General features: G+C 49.9%; 1 protein-coding gene across 2 annotated transcripts in view; it reads right to left on the reverse strand.

Annotated features, from left to right (window-relative positions):
* Nucleotides 1–16109, reverse strand: part of ASAP1 (ArfGAP with SH3 domain, ankyrin repeat and PH domain 1) — an 803986-nt gene that overhangs the window by 569314 nt on the left and 218563 nt on the right. For both annotated transcript variants that reach the window (XM_030219214.1, XM_030219206.1), the window contains exon 5: nucleotides 956–1101. In XM_030219214.1, coding sequence (XP_030075074.1) covers nucleotides 956–1101 — 146 coding nt within the window. The remainder of the gene's footprint in view (nucleotides 1–955; nucleotides 1102–16109) is intronic.

Genomic DNA, 16109 nt, shown 5'->3' on the forward strand with positions numbered 1-16109 from the left:
TTAAAAACAGAGGGAGGGAGGGAGGGGGAGGACCCTAAAACTCGGAGGGAGGGGACGGGGAGGACCCTGGAACTCGGAGGGAGGGAGGGGACAGGGTGGACCCTGGAACTCAGAGGGAGGGAGGGGACATTGAGGACCCTGGAACTCGGAGGGAGGGGGACCCTGGAACTCGGAGGGAGAGACTTTTAAAATTCTAGGCTGGCGAAAGGAACTTCTGGTGGGTGAAATATTGGGGGTGCTCGAGCACCCCCAGCACCCACAGAGTCGGCGCCTATGGCATCAACCAGCCTTCAGAAGTGCATGGTTAGCTTTCATCATGGTGCCAAAAGCACAGTCTATGTAAACTGTGTTTGGAAAAAGGTGAGCCCCCTAAACATTTTGCAATAACCTCCTCAAATCTGCACCAAATTAATTAAAATTTTACGTGCACTATTTGCATAACTGATGCCAAATTACACAGGAATCGCTCATCCCATTTAAGAGATTTTTAATTTTTACAAACTGCTGTCACAAATCTCAGTTTCTGACATGACTTACTTGCTGACATCATCCATGATGTCACTGTACACTGATAAACAAAATTTTGTCAAAAGAAGATTGAGTTTTAATTAAAATACTTAGAGTTGAAAAAGGATACGGTACTAAAAGATCATATTTAAACATTCAGACTGTTCAGGTTGACATTAACTGTGTTAGAAACTCTAACTTTTGGGTAGTATTATTTATTATTTTGACATCTCAGTTACATCCTGCTGGGATCTGTGCAGCATATAAGCAATAGATTAGATTTCAACAAAACAACATTGATTGCAATAGATGTCACTTTCTGTAAGTACAATTTTGATTAATTCAGTGAAGGTTTGCAGTTCTTATTGCACAATAATTAAGGGGTTCACTTTTTTCAAGACACAGTGTATATATTTTACCAAAGTAATATAGCTTTGAAGCTACTTACCAAGTTCTTCAGTAATGTAGATAACTCTTTAGTGAGAGATGAAAATTTTACAAAAGCGGTGCCAAGATCAGGGTTGTCACGGCTTAAAAAATTACTTCCAAATTTATCTAGAGCTTGGGCATAATTCTCTTCATTTTGAACATGATCTGAAACAAGATATTTTGAATAGTCATACTTAGTTCCCATTAATATCGAAATGCAAAGCACCTTAAATAGAATAAGACCCACTATGACTTACAAATGAATACCTTTTGACAAAGTGAAAAGTCAACAGATAACTCTGCTTGTTTTTTTTTGGTGAAAACAATATTTTTGACATAACTTGGACCTTGATTCAGGGTAAAATTAGTTCTTACCTGATAATTTTTTCTTCCATCAGTCCCAACAGATCAATCCACAGACTTGTGGGTTATGTCCCTCTACCAGCAGGTGGAGATAGAGAGAACTTCAGACGTTTACTATATGTGGTCATGTGCAGTATTGTCAATACCAAAGCAGTAGAAGACGAAAAAGGAAGTCCTCTCCTGCCTGCATAAAGCCCATGTAGGCTTCTCAACCGCTCCTGCGGGAGGGTAACAGAAGGTTTCCTTTATGTTTTGATTTGTTTTGCCTTTTTTGTTATTGTTGTTGTTGTAGTCAAAAATCAAATGAAGGAATCTGATGAAACTGAGACAACTAGAAGAAAATACTCAACCCAGAACAACAAAGGGCGGGCCTCTGGATTGATCTGTTGGGACTAATGGAAAGAAAATTATCAGGTAAGAACTAATTTTACCTTCCATAGCGTCCCACAGATCAATCCAGAGACTTGTGGGATGTACCAAAGCAGTCCTCAAGTGGGGCAGGGTACTACAACCTCAGCAGACTGGAGCAATGATCCACAGGCCATGGCTACATGCACTTTCACGTTAAATCTGGAATGCCTAGCACTGCCACACCAAGCCTGCAAAGCCTGGAAAGGGAAGGACAGCAGATCAAGTGGGCGATCTGCAAAAGCGATCTACAGCAGGACAGAGGCCCAAGTGGCTGAACTGCAAAGGGCAGCCACGGAAGCCAGACAGGACACAGAAAAGAAAGTCAACTGCGCTCTGGAAGAAAGCGCTGCCACCCGCAACGGGAGAGACTGTCCCATACAGAGGCCAGCTGAAGAAACTGCCTCTCCCAGCCAACGGCCACTGCGGCTCTTGAAGCCAGATCCCCTTTCTTGTGACCAGCCAGAGGACAACATGAGGGTATGCCGGGAAGCATTTCAGCTCAGCAGGTCAGGAATCTGATGATCCTACCGCAGTGTGGGTGTTTCGTAAGGAGCTGCCACCTTCCTATATACCTAAGGTTCTCCAGGTTCTGAATATGTCTGCTTCTGATCCTGCCACCGCTACACCTACTAATCTTAAAATGGTGAGCACTAGAAGACTGCTACAGTCTTTAGCAGTGCATAAGGCTATGTAGGAAGTCACTTCTGCTCAGTGGGTCATCCCAGGCACTGCCCCACTATGCAGAGATGTAGCTAGGTGGGGTGCATGGGGAGCAGCTGCTCCCCTAAAAGGACTTTGAATAAAATGGCACTTATGTGGAACGACTCTTCAGCTTCACACTGATGCCTATTCTACAAAAGGTCTGCTCCTCCTGACATCAAAACCACTATGCTCACATCTGCCAATCTAAAAATGGTGAGCCTTCTTATGGTACCTTCCTATGGTTCAGAGAAAAGCAAGAAGCAAAGAGTTGACCAATGAAACTCGCTGGTCACTTCCAAATAGTATAGGTGTATATAGTGAACATTCAAGAAGCGGGAAGAGAAAAAGGTGGAATGGGATGAAAGGCAGAAACCACCGTATGCAGAAAAGACAGGACTGTGCGCCCGTCAACAGTTGAAATCCAGAGGATCTCAAACGGATGACGTCGGGAGTTCTGAGAACCTGCCTGTACTGGAGTGCTAAAGAAAGTTAGGCTGCCCAGGACGATAGCCCTGGTGTCGTAAAGATAAGGGCAAGCCTGACCCGACCGAAAAGAACTTGTAGACATGTTCGCAGGAAGACGCCGAGTCTATAAGTCACCCAGGTCTTCCACCAACTTCATGGAGTCCTCAAACAATAATTGCCCTGAAAAGTGAGCTGAATTAGCCATCGTTAGAAGCTGCATTCACCACCCAGCAACTCAACCACATTAAATGACAGGCTGTGACCACCAAAAACGTCTGTTTATTTGATGCCCGAAACAAATCATAGAAGAAAACTGGCAATTAAGCCGGCCTCGACTCTACATCTAGCAAGTGAGGAAGCGGTCGACTTTCTGCCTTCTGGAAGGGATCTGAAATCTGTTGCCGCCAGCTACGGCACACCCTAGCAGCCTACAAGCTGCAGATAGCCACCTCCAGGGAGAGAGAACTGAAATATTAGCAGAAAGCTGTGTTGAAATCACCCATTGAGACTAAATTGGCTTGAAGGGAATCAAAGAGATGGGGAGCAAAGCAGAGAAGGAACCCCTGAAGTGGTCTGATACGGACTCGGGCTAATGAGGAATGTCCAAGAAAGAAAACCTTGTACCCATAACTTGAACCTATTTCCATATCCTGGATCTGGTAGGGAAAGTAAAACCGGACATGGGTTGGCACCTGTTGCTGAGGAGCATCCTGCAATCCATCCTCACGAAGGAAAGCTGCCACTACCACCATGACCTTGCAAAAATGTCCTCGGCAACATGGAAAGGTTGAATGACATAGTCATAAATTGCTAAGATCCCTCTGCAGCAAGGAGCACTGGGAATATGAAAGTATGAAAGTAAGTTTCCTTGAGGTCCAGGGAGGCTAGAAACTCTCCCCACCAGACAGAACTATTACACACTGCAAGGTTCCCATTGTGAAAAGTTGAAAAGTTGAACCGTAAACATCCTAGACTCTTATGATGTCCAAACTCAGTTGGAAGGAAGCTCCCTGGTTGGAACTACAAAGCAAAGGGAACAACTTCCCATTCCCCAACTGCAACTGGGGACAGACTCGACTGTGCATAAAGGAAGAAACGTTGGCAAGGTGGCAAGAACTGCCTGACAGTGTTTGAGCTTGTATGTAGACTCCAAGAAACATCTGTAGTGAAATCCAGGTTGTAACTGTGCGATAGAAAAACTAAGGCACGTCTGAGCTGAGGTAATGTTGGTCCACTCCTCCTGAAACCAGTACAGGAGGTCCTGCTTGAGGAGTGAACTGAGACTCCATCATTGGAAGATGCAGAAGGCATACAGTGGTGGAAATAAGTATTTGATCCCTTGCTGATTTTGTAAGTTTGCCCACTGACAAAGACATGAGCAGCCCATAATTGAAGGGTAGGTTATTGGTAACAGTGAGAGATAGCACATCACAAATTAAATCCGGAAAATCACATTGTGGAAAGTATATGAATTTATTTGCATTCTGCAGAGGGAAATAAGTATTTAATCCCTCTGGCAAACAAGACCTAATACTTGGTGGCAAAACCCTTGTTGGCAAGCACAGCGGTCAGACGTCTTCTGTAGTTGATGATGAGGTTTGCACACATGTCAGGAGGAATTTTGGTCCACTCCTCTTTGCAGATCATCTCTAAATCATTAAGAGTTCTGGGCTGTCGCTTGGCAACTCGCAGCTTCAGCTCCCTCCATAAGTTTTCAATGGGATTAAGGTCTGGTGACTGGCTAGGCCACTCCATGACCCTAATGTGCTTCTTCCTGAGCCACTCCTTTGTTGCCTTGGCTGTATGTTTTGGGTCATTGTCGTGCTGGAAGACCCAGCCACGACCCATTTTTAAGGCCCTGGTGGAGGGAAGGAGGTTGTCACTCAGAATTGTACGGTACATGGCCCCATCCATTCTCCCATTGATGCGGTGAAGTAGTCCTGTGCCCTTAGCAGAGAAACACCCCCAAAACATAACATTTCCACCTCCATGCTTGACAGTGGGGACGGTGTTCTTTGGGTCATAGGCAGCATTTCTCTTCCTCCAAACACGGCGAGTTGAGTTCATGTCAAAGAGCTCAATTTTTGTCTCATCTGACCACAGCACCTTCTCCCAATCACTCTCGGCATCATCCAGGTGTTCACTGGCAAACTTCAGACGGGCCGTCACATGTGCCTTCCGGAGCAGGGGGACCTTGCGGGCACTGCAGGATTGCAATCCGTTATGTCGTAATGTGTTACCAATGGTTTTCGTGGTGACAGTGGTCCCAGCTGCCTTGAGATCATTGACAAGTTCCCCCCTTGTAGTTGTAGGCTGATTTCTAACCTTCCTCGTGATCAAGGATACCCCACGAGGTGAGATTTTGCGTGGAGCCCCAGATCTTTGTCGATTGACAGTCATTTTGTACTTCTTCCATTTTCTTACTATGGCACCAACAGTTGTCTCCTTCTCGCCCAGCGTCTTACTGATGGTTTTGTAGCCCATTCCAGCCTTGTGCAGGTGTATGATCTTGTCCCTGACATCCTTAGACAGCTCCTTGCTCTTGGCCATTTTGTAGAGGTTAGAGTCTGACTGATTCACTGAGTCTGTGGACAGGTGTCTTTCATACAGGTGACCATTGCCGACAGCTGTCTGTCATGCAGGTAACGAGTTGATTTGGAGCATCTACCTGGTCTGTAGGGGCCAGATCTCTTACTGGTTGGTGGGGGATCAAATACTTATTTCCCTCTGCAGAATGCAAATAAATTCATATACTTTCCACAATGTGATTTTCCGGATTTAATTTGTGATGTGCTATCTCTCACTGTTACCAATAACCTACCCTTCAATTATGGGCTGCTCATGTCTTTGTCAGTGGGCAAACTTACAAAATCAGCAAGGGATCAAATACTTATTTCCACCACTGTAGGTTGACCTGGAGTTGAAACAGAGCTCATTCTACCAGCAGCCAGGTGGCTTGTCATAGTGGAAGTGGAAACCCAGAAAGTGGTTTTCCTGGCCCCACAAAACCTACGATAAAACCAAGCGGATTAAAAATCATCCTTAAACTCATCCCCTGGCAATCTTCGAGACATGGAAGTCCCTCAGGTCTTTACCCAAGTGCCCTAGATCTTCTCCAATCCCAAAATTACTTCCAAAAGGCAGCTTGCCAAATGTGACTTGGAAGCCACATCAGAGGTCTGATGCCTAAGTCAGTGCTAACTTCTTGCAGATAGGGACAAGAATTGGCTGGTCTGATTGTGCACTATAATTGCTGCGCATTGGAGCTAACAAGTGTAGCTCAGAACCAGAGACAGATGACATGGCAGAATATGGCTGTTGCACCATTGTGCACTACAGATAGCAAGCTGCAGTGGGTTGTGAAGCAGCACCCCTAGAACTCTGTGCTTACTCTCAGCTGAACGCAACCAACTATTAAGCTACCTCTATAATGAAGTAGCTCCTGGACCACTCCTCATGAAATTTAGGTACTCCATACCATGAAAAGATGCCAAAAATACCATAGAAGCAATTAGAGGTATCGGGTACGCTGCAGATACCGGAGTAGCTGAGGCTAGTATGCAAAGGTGTGGCCAGTATCAGTGTGCAAAGAGAGAGAGAATGGCAATCTTTAGTACAGTAGAGTTCTGATAACTGTTCCAGTCATGCAAGAACTGCTTGGCCAGGCAAGCAATAAGAGAGAATGAACTAAAATATGCCCCACTGGAAACCTAGCTGAGCCCACAGTTTCTTATAGGATGGATAAAACCAGCCTTGAACCTGTAACCTTCAGGCTAAAAGGCCAGCCACCCTCTTGCATAAAACTAGTTTGATGTAAACAGTACACACACAGCAAATGTCACCAGGGCAGCACAGAGGGTACAGGATTACCATGGAAACTGAGAGAAACCTGAGAGGCCTGCACTAGCCTCAAAATAGGGTATGATACATACCTGTAGCAGTTGTTCTCCGAGGACAGCAGGCTGATTGTTCTCACGACTGGGTGACGTCCGCGGCAGCCCCCACCAACCGGAAAGAAGCTTCGCGGGACGGTCGGCACGCAGGGCACACCCACCGCGCATGTGCGGCCGTCTTCCCGCCCGTGCGCGACCGCTCCCGCCAGTTGAATGACTAGCAAAAAGATGAAACACACAACTCCAAAGGGGAGGAGGGAGGGTAGGTGAGAACAATCAGCCTGCTGTCCTCGGAGAACAACTGCTACAGGTATGTATCATACCCTTTCTCCGAGGACAAGCAGGCTGCTTGTTCTCACGACTGGGGTATCCCTAGCTCTCAGGCTCACTCAAAACAATAACCCAGGTCAATTGAACCTCGCAACGGCGAGGGTACAACAGAAATTGACCTACGAAGAACAACTAACTGAGAGTGCAGCCTGACCAGAATAAATTCGGGTCCTGGAGGGTGGAGTTGGATTTACACCCCAAACAGATTCTGCAGCACCGACTGCCCGAACCGACTGTCGCGTCGGGTATCCTGCTGGAGGCAGTAATGAGATGTGAATGTGTGGACAGATGACCACGTCGCAGCCTTGCAGATCTCTTCAATAGTGGCTGACTTCAAGTGGGCCACCGACGCTGCCATGGCTCTGACACTATGAGCCGTGACATGACCCTCAAGAGTCAGCCCAGCCTGGGCGTAAGTGAAGGAAATGCAATCTGCTAGCCAATTGGAGATGGTGCGTTTCCCGACAGCGACCCCTAGCCTGTTAGGGTCGAAAGAAATAAACAAATGGGCGGACTGTCTGTTGGGCTGTGTCCGCTCCAGATAGAAGGCCAATGCTCTCTTGCAGTCCAATGTGTGCAACTGACGTTCAGCAGGGCGGGTATGCGGCCTGGGGAAGAATGTTGGCAAGACAATTGACTGGTTAAGATGGAACTCCGACACCACCTTCGGCAGGAACTTTGGGTGGGTGCGGAGCACTACTCTGTTGTGATGAAATTTGGTATATGGAGCATGAGCTACTAGGGCTTGAAGCTCACTGACCCTACGAGCTGAAGTAACTGCCACCAAGAAAATGACCTTCCAGGTCAAGTACTTCAGATGGCAGGTATTCAGTGGCTCAAAAGGAGGTTTCATCAGCTGGGTGAGGACGACGTTGAGATCCCATGACACAGTAGGAGGCTTGATAGGGGGCTTTGACAAAAGCAAGCCTCTCATGAATCGAACGACTAAAGGCTCTCCAGAGATGGCTTTACCTTCCACACGATAATGGTAAGCACTAATCGCACTAAGGTGATTCCTTACTGAGTTGGTCTTGAGGCCAGACTCTGATAAGTGCAGAAGGTATTCAAGCAGGTTCTGTGCAGGGCAAGAGCGAGGTTCTAGGGCCTTGCTCTCACACCAAACGACAAACCTCCTCCACTTGAAAAAGTAACTCTTTTTAGTGGAATCCTTCCTAGAGGCAAGCAAGACCCGGGAGACACCCTCAGACAGACCCAACGCAGCGAAGTCTACGCCCTCAACATCCAGGCCGTGAGAGCCAGGGATTGAAGGTTGGGGTGCAGCAACGCTCCGTCGTTCTGCGAAATGAGAGTCGGAAAACACTCCAATCTCCACGGTTCTTCTGAGGACAACTCCAGAAGAAGAGGGAACCAGATCTGACGGGGCCAAAAGGGCGCTATCAGAATCATGGTGCCGCGGTCTTGCTTGAGCTTCAGTAAGGTCTTCCCCACCAAAGGTATGGGAGGATAAGCATACATGAGGCCGGTCCCCCAATGAAGGAGAAAGGCATCTGACGCTAGCCTGCCGTGTGTCTGAAGTCTGGAACAGAACAGAGGCAGCTTGTGGTTGGTCTGAGAGGCGAAAAGATCCACCGAGGGGGTGCCCCACTCTCGGAAGATCTTGCGTACCACTCTGGAATGGAGCGACCACTCGTGCGGTTGCATGACTCTGCTCAGTCTGTCGGCCAGACTGTTGTTTACGCCTGCCAGGTATGTGGCTTGGAGGAGCATGCCGAACCGGCACGCCCAACGCCACATCCCGACGGCTTCCTGACACAGGGGGCGAGATCCGGTGCCCCCCCTGCTTGTTGACGTAATACATTGCAACCTGATTGTCTGTCCGAATTTGGATAATTTGGTAGGACAGCCGATCTCTGAAAGCCTTCAGTGCGTTCCAGATCGCTCGGAGCTCCAGGAGGTTGATCTGTAGATCCTTTTCCTGGAGGGACCACAGACCCTGGGTGTGAAGCCCATCGACGTGAGCTCCCCACCCCAGGCGAGATGCATCCGTCGTCAGCACTTTCGAAGGCTGCGGAATTTGGAATGGACGTCCCAGGGTCAAATTGGTCCGGATGGTCCACCAGAGCAGTGAAGTGCGGCAACTGGTGGAGAGGCGGATGACATCTTCTAGATTCCCGGTGGCTTGGAACCACTGGGAAGCTAGGGTCCATTGAGCAGATCTCATGTGAAGACGAGCCATGGGAGTCACATGAACTGTGGAGGCCATATGACCCAGAAGTCTCAACATCTGCCGAGCCGTGACCTGCTGAGACGCTCTGGTCTGCGAAGCCAGGGCCAGGAGATTGGTGGCCCGCGCTTCGGGAAGGTAGGCCTGAGCCGTCTGGGTATTCAGCAGCGCTCCTATGAATTCCAGAGACTGGGATGGCTGGAGATGGGACTTTGGGTAATTTATCACAAACCCCAGCAGCTCCAGAAGTTGAATAGTGCACTGCATGGACCGGAGGGCTCCTGCCTCCGAGGTGTTCTTGACCAGCCAATCGTCGAGATATGGGAACACGTGCACTCCCAGCCTGCGTAGGTACGCCGCCACCACCACGAGGCACTTTGTAAACACTCGTGGGGCGGAGGCGAGCCCAAAGGGCAGCACACAATACTGAAAGTGCCGTGCGCCCAGGCGGAATCTGAGATACTGTCTGTGAGCTGGCAGTATCGGAATGTGAGTATATGCATCCTTTAAATCCAGGGAACATAGCCAATCGTTTTTCTGAATCATTGGCAGAAGGGTGCCCAAGGAAAGCATCCTGAACTTTTCTTTGACCAGGAATTTGTTCAGGCCTCTCAGGTCTAGGATGGGACGCATCCCCCCTGTTTTCTTTTCCACAAGGAAGTACCTGGAATAGAATCCCTGCCCTTCCTGCCCGGGTGGTACGGGCTCGACCGCATTGGCGCTGAGAAGGGCGGAGAGTTCCTCTGCAAGTACCTGCTTGTGATGGGAGCTGAAGGATTGAGCTCCCGGAGGACAATTTGGAGGCAGGGAGGCCAAATTCAGGGCGTATCCGCACCGCACTATTTGGAGAACCCACTGGTCGGAGGTTATGAGAGGCCACCTTTGGTGAAAAAATTTTAACCTCCCCCCGACCGGCAGATCGTCCGGTACGGACACTTTGAGGGCGGCTATGTTCCCGTGGATCCAGTCAAAAGCCCGTCCCTGGCTTTTGCTGTGGAGGCGCAGGGGGCTGCTTAGGCGCACGCTGTTGACGGGAACGAGCGCGCTGGGGCTGTCCCTGTGCCTGACGAGGCCTTCGGGCCGGCTGGTTGTACCTACGCTTTGCAAAAGAATAGGGTGCAGCCTGCCGGGCCCGGGAAAAAACGTCCACCTGCTGAGGTGGATGCTGAAGGCGCCCGGTGGGAGAGCTTGTCGAGAGCGGTTTCCCGCTGATGCAGTTGGTCCACCATCTGCTCGACCTTCTCACCAAAAATGTTATCCCCCCGGCAAGGGACGTCAGCCAGTCTCTGCTGGGTGCGGTTGTCCAGGTCAGAGGCACGCAGCCATGAGAGCCTGCGCATCACTATACCTTGGGCCGCAGCACGAGATGCCACGTCACAGGTGTCAAAAATACCCCTGGACAGGAACTTTCTGCACGCCTTCAGCTGCCTGACCACCTCCTGATAAGGCCTGGACTGCTCCGGCGGGAGCTTCTCGACCAGGTCCGCCAGTTGTTGCACATAGGTCCGCATGTGAATGCTCATATAGAGCAGGTATGACTGGATGCGGGTCACGAGCATGGAGGATTGGTAGGCCTTCCTCCCAAACGAGTCCAGAGTGCGAGACTCCCGCCCCGGGGGCGCCGAGGCGGTATCCCTCGAACTCCGTGCCCTCTTGAGAGCAGAATCCACGACCGCTGAGTCATGGGGCAATTGGGGCCGCATGAGCTCTGGGTCAGAGTGGATCCTGTACTGGGACTCTGCTTTCTTGGGAATGGTGGGGTTAGTTAATGGTCGCACCCAGTTCCGGAGCAGCGTCTCCTTCAGGACATTGTGCAGCGGCACCGTGGAGGACTCTCTAGGTGGTGATGGATAGTCGAGGACCTCGAGCATCTCGGCCCTCGGCTCTTCCACAGAGACCACGGGGAAGGGAATGCTGATAGACATATCCCGCACAAAGGAGGCAAAGGAGAGACTCTCAGGAGGTGAGAGCTTCCTCTCCGGTGAAGGCGTGGGGTCCGAGGGAAGGCCCGTAGACTCCTCTGAGGAGAAATATCTAGGGTCCTCCTCTTCCCCCCACGAGTCCTCATCCTCGGTATCGGACATTAGCTCATGTAGCTGAGTCCTGTACCGGGCCCGGCTCGACGTCGAGGCACCGAGGTCTCGGTGTCGTCGAGCGGTGGACTCCCGCGCCGGCGGAGACGGAGCTCCCTCCATCGACGTCGACGGGGACTCCACCTGCGTGGCAGTCGAGACCGGCACCGCAAGCGGCGGCGGTGTCGACAGCCCCGGCGCCGGGCTAGAGCTCGCCGGCGCCACAGTCATCGGCGCCGAGGGTGCAAGCACCCCCGGCGCCGGCACAGCCTGGCGCATCAGCCCTTCCAGGATCCCCGGAAGGATGGCTCTGAGGCACTCGTCCAGGCCCGCTGCCGGGAAAGGCGGTGGGGCCGGTAAGGGTGTCGGTGCCGGAAGCTGCTGGGAGCCAGGAGACGGCACCGAGGTGCCGGAACCCCGACGCGTCGGTACCTCCACAACCGACGGAGACCTCTCCTCTCGACGATGACGCTTCGGCGTCGACTCCTCTTCGGGATGCACCGAGGGCGTCTGGTGACGACGCTTCTTATCCTTTTTTCGATGCACGTCACCGGCGCCGGAGGGCATGGAGGAGGAGGAGGTCGATCCCCCTCGGTCACGAGGCACCGGGTCAGACAGGGGTCGGTCCCGTGGCTCACGAGCTGAGGGAGTGACCGGGGCCGACTGCCCACGCGGCCTCTCAACCCCACTCTCACCGGCGGACCGGCGGGCCAACGGGACCTGTTCTCCTGGGGTCACTGCCATCGGTGCCGATGTCTCGGGCATCGATACCGGTACCGAAGAACCGGCCTTCGATACCGATGCCGTCGAGGTCGACGTCGAGGGGCCGGCGCAAGTTCCAAAAAGACGGTCCCGCAGAACTTGCCTCGCAACCTGAGTCCGTTTCCGGAGACCGAGACACAAAGCACACGACTTGAGATTGTGCTCCGGCCCGAGGCACTGGAGGCACCAAGCGTGGGTGTCGGTCTGCAAGATCGGCCGGCCGCAGCGACCACACTTTTTAAATCCACTCGGGACCTTCGAGGACATCGACGGAAAAATCGCGTCGGCGAAGTCAAAGTCGTCAATGGTGGCTAAAATCACACCACGAAAAGATAAACGACCGAGCGACCACTAGGCCGCAATGTGGCGTCCCCGCTGGAAGCGAGGGAAAAGGGGAGCGCGTGCTCCACACGCGCAGAGATTTTCTTTTTTTTTTTTTTTTTTTAACAAACAAGAAAAAAGGAAAACCGAACGGTAATCCGAAGCGAAGCGACGATCCGCGTAAACGCGGTCGAAAAATCCGGCGGCTGAAACAGAGAGAGTGGCAGAAGCACAACTCTCTCCAGTCGCGGAAAAAAAGGAACTGGCGGGAGCGGTCGCGCACGGGCGGGAAGATGGCCGCGCATGCGCGGTGGGCGTGCCCTGCGTGCCGACCGTCCCGCGAAGCTTCTTTCCGGTTGGTGGGGGCTGCCGCGGACGTCACCCAGTCGTGAGAACAAGCAGCCTGCTTGTCCTCGGAGAAACAACGTTTCTCACAGAAACATGGAGTCAACAGCCCTAAGCATGACTAACTAAACAAACTGTACTGCCATGCTGTGAGAAAGGGGAAGAGGGAAAGAGTGAAAAACCTCAAGTAGGATCCCTAATCCTGATCCCTTTTCTCCCCTCCATTAATGACACCCTGAACCTCCTCAAGGAGGGTTCAGAAATATTCTTAGTGTAAATCACCTAGTGAAGCACAGGTATCTCTACCAGAAGACGTTCAGATAGTCAGTACTTTCCAAACTGCAGCTTAAGGATCTGGCTGCCACAGAACAGCTGCAGGGGGCTAATAGGTCTGCGACCTCACCCCTGGAAAGTTGCGGGAGACTCAAAGCTGTGGGAAGCCCAAGGACTCCCACAGGAGTCTGCAAATCACCCAAGGCCTCCTTCCTCAGAAGCCCTTAAATACCAAATATGAAGAAACTGGGAGTGATCCACCCCAGTTCCCCAGTCACATTTCTGAAAAGCCTACCAATTTAGTTAAACAAGACCAATCGGATGCAAATCAGGCCCCAGGGGAGAGCTGGGGCTTCAGCACTGCCATGTGGAGTGGCAAGAAAGATGGCGCCCTCAAGAGCGCACATATACCCAAGAAAACAACTGCTCTGCACCTACCAAAATGAGCTGGGAGGGAAGTAGCACACCGTTCCACGGAGTTGGGCTGGGAGCCGCTTTTGCTCTGCCCCACCGGCGCAGATAGGATAATGACTACTCACCGCCTCGGGAACCGCTGCCGCATGCCAAGTCGGTTCTCACACCATTCAGTCAGTACTGCAAACCGGCATGAGTTTGCCGTGCTGGACAAATCAGACTGAGATTTTTTTTTTATTTTTTTAAAGGCAGGAGAGGACACTGGAGCAAAAGATACCTCAGACTCCTTTTAAAGTCAGGAGAGTGAGAACCACAAACTCCAGTCAGGAAGAGAGGAGGGGTTGATGGGGGAGGAAGGGAGGGTCCTGGCACCACCAGGTGTGCACCCAAGTCCCAAGACCGGGACACCTCAGACCCCAGAAGCTAGACTAGATCCAGGGGACCAGGTCAGGAGCCAATCAATCCAGAGCTGCAGAGATATGACCATTCACCTGCTAGATAGAGAGAATACTGAAGTTAAGGCGACTGCACAGGACCACATAAAGTAACCCTCTGAAGTTCTCTCTATCTCCACCTGCTGGTACAGGGACATAACCCACAAGCCTCTGGATTGATCTGTGGGACGCTATGAAAACATGTGTTAAACATTGCATACAGGGGTATCTCAAAAGGCCAGAGATCACATTTTTAAAATTGAGATGTTGTTGGTTAGCACTTGTTCAATCCTTACACTTATTTTTTTTTTTTTATTACTACTACATTTTCTCTGTATCTACCATATACAAAATTAATAACACGCTTACATTATTTATGGATTTTGATTTAGCCTACACTTGTGTTAACAGTACATTAAAGCGAGTTACATTTAGATACACTGGATATTTCCCTGTCCCAGAATATATAATAATCTAAGTTTGTACCTGAGAGAATGGAGGTCACAAGGAGCAGCAGCAAGGCTTGAAACCTAGCTTGCCTGGTTCTCAGCCCACTAACTATAGTATTCAGGCTATGAAATAAAACCACATTTAGCACTGTGGTGTGGAATGCCAGTAGCATTCAAATTATCAGGTGCAGTCTTAGTATTACTGCTAGCACAAAAATGAAAAATGAAAATTACCCTCCCATAACTGATCTCTTGAACTACCACTTTAACAGATTTACGACAATGGCTCATGTGAGCTATTTTGCACAATGTCCCTAAGTTTAGCATGCTAGAGTTTACAGTTTTGCCTTAAAATCAACTGTGAACCATTTTCTCCAAATATTAGTTCTTTTAGGCCCAGGTTAATGTAGCTCCACAGGATCAATGTAAATACGTACGTAAGAACATAAGAATAGCCATACTGGGTCAGACCAATGATCTAGCTATCCCAGTATCCTGTTTCCAACAGTAGCCAATCCAGGTCACAAGTATCTGGCAGAAATCCAAATAGTAGCAAAAATACTCCTTGAGGGTATGCTGCATACATACATAAAACTACTAACTCACAGTACAATTTTAGTTACCTTGCCCCTGTATTTTCACTGCATTCACACTGGTGGACATTAAGTTCAAAGGATATGAGTGAAAAACAGAATAATGTTTCAGAAGGTATCGGAATACTAAAATGGAGTCCAGGAGGAAATGAGAACTGTACTTTCAGGGTTTAAAAATGATATATATCTCTGTCTAGAAAAGACAAACATTTTGTGTGTAAGTTAAAAAAGTTAGAAATGAAGAAGAGTTTAGGAGCACTCTACACATCCCTCTCCGATTTAACCAACAATGATGTAAAAAAGAATTTGCCCCCTGCTGGTTTCCTCTATTATTGCATACTAGTAAAAGGTAAAATTATGTATAATCATACCTGATAATTTTCTTTCCATTAATCATAGCTGATCAATCCATAGACTGGTGGGTTGTGTCCATCTACCAGCAGGTGGAGATAGAGAGCAAACTTTTGCCTCCCTATATGTGGTCATGTGCTGCCGGAAACTCCTCAGTATGTCGATATCAAAGCTCCATCCGCAGGACTCAGCACTTAGAGAATTACACCCACGAAGGGACACTCTGCCCAGCTCACCACCGCCGAAACGGGGGAGGGGAATTAACCCAGCTCATCCCCACACAAGTGGGGGAGGGGAATCCGTCCAGCTCATCCCCGCGGAGCGGGGGAGGGACACCACACCCGCCGATGCGGGGGGATCTGGCTTATCCTGCAACCGCAACCGCGGGAGGAGCTGACTGACCCTAACACCGCCGAAGCGGGAGGGGTACAAAGCTGCCCTACAGCCGCACGAAGCGGGAGGGAGTGCCGGCAGAATTTTAAGTCTCAATCCAGCCCCGTAAAACGGGGGGGAGAGGAATGCAGCAGCACACAAACTCGTCTTAACTCTTGAAGAATCCAAGTGAAAAAACTTGAACACGAAGTCTTTCTGAAGTAACTGAAGACTAAACTTGAACCTGAAATGCAACCAGAATAAAAACAGTACAGATATCTGGGAGGGGCTATGGATTGATCAGCTATGATTAATGGAAAGAAAATTATCAGGTATGATTATACATAATTTTACCTTCCATATCATCAAGCTGATCAATCCATAGACTGGTGGGATGTACCGAAGCAGTACTCACCCAGGGCGGGACATTGAAATCCC

This window comes from Microcaecilia unicolor, chromosome 1 (assembly GCF_901765095.1).
Source record: "Microcaecilia unicolor chromosome 1, aMicUni1.1, whole genome shotgun sequence".
NCBI lineage: Eukaryota > Metazoa > Chordata > Amphibia > Gymnophiona > Siphonopidae > Microcaecilia > Microcaecilia unicolor.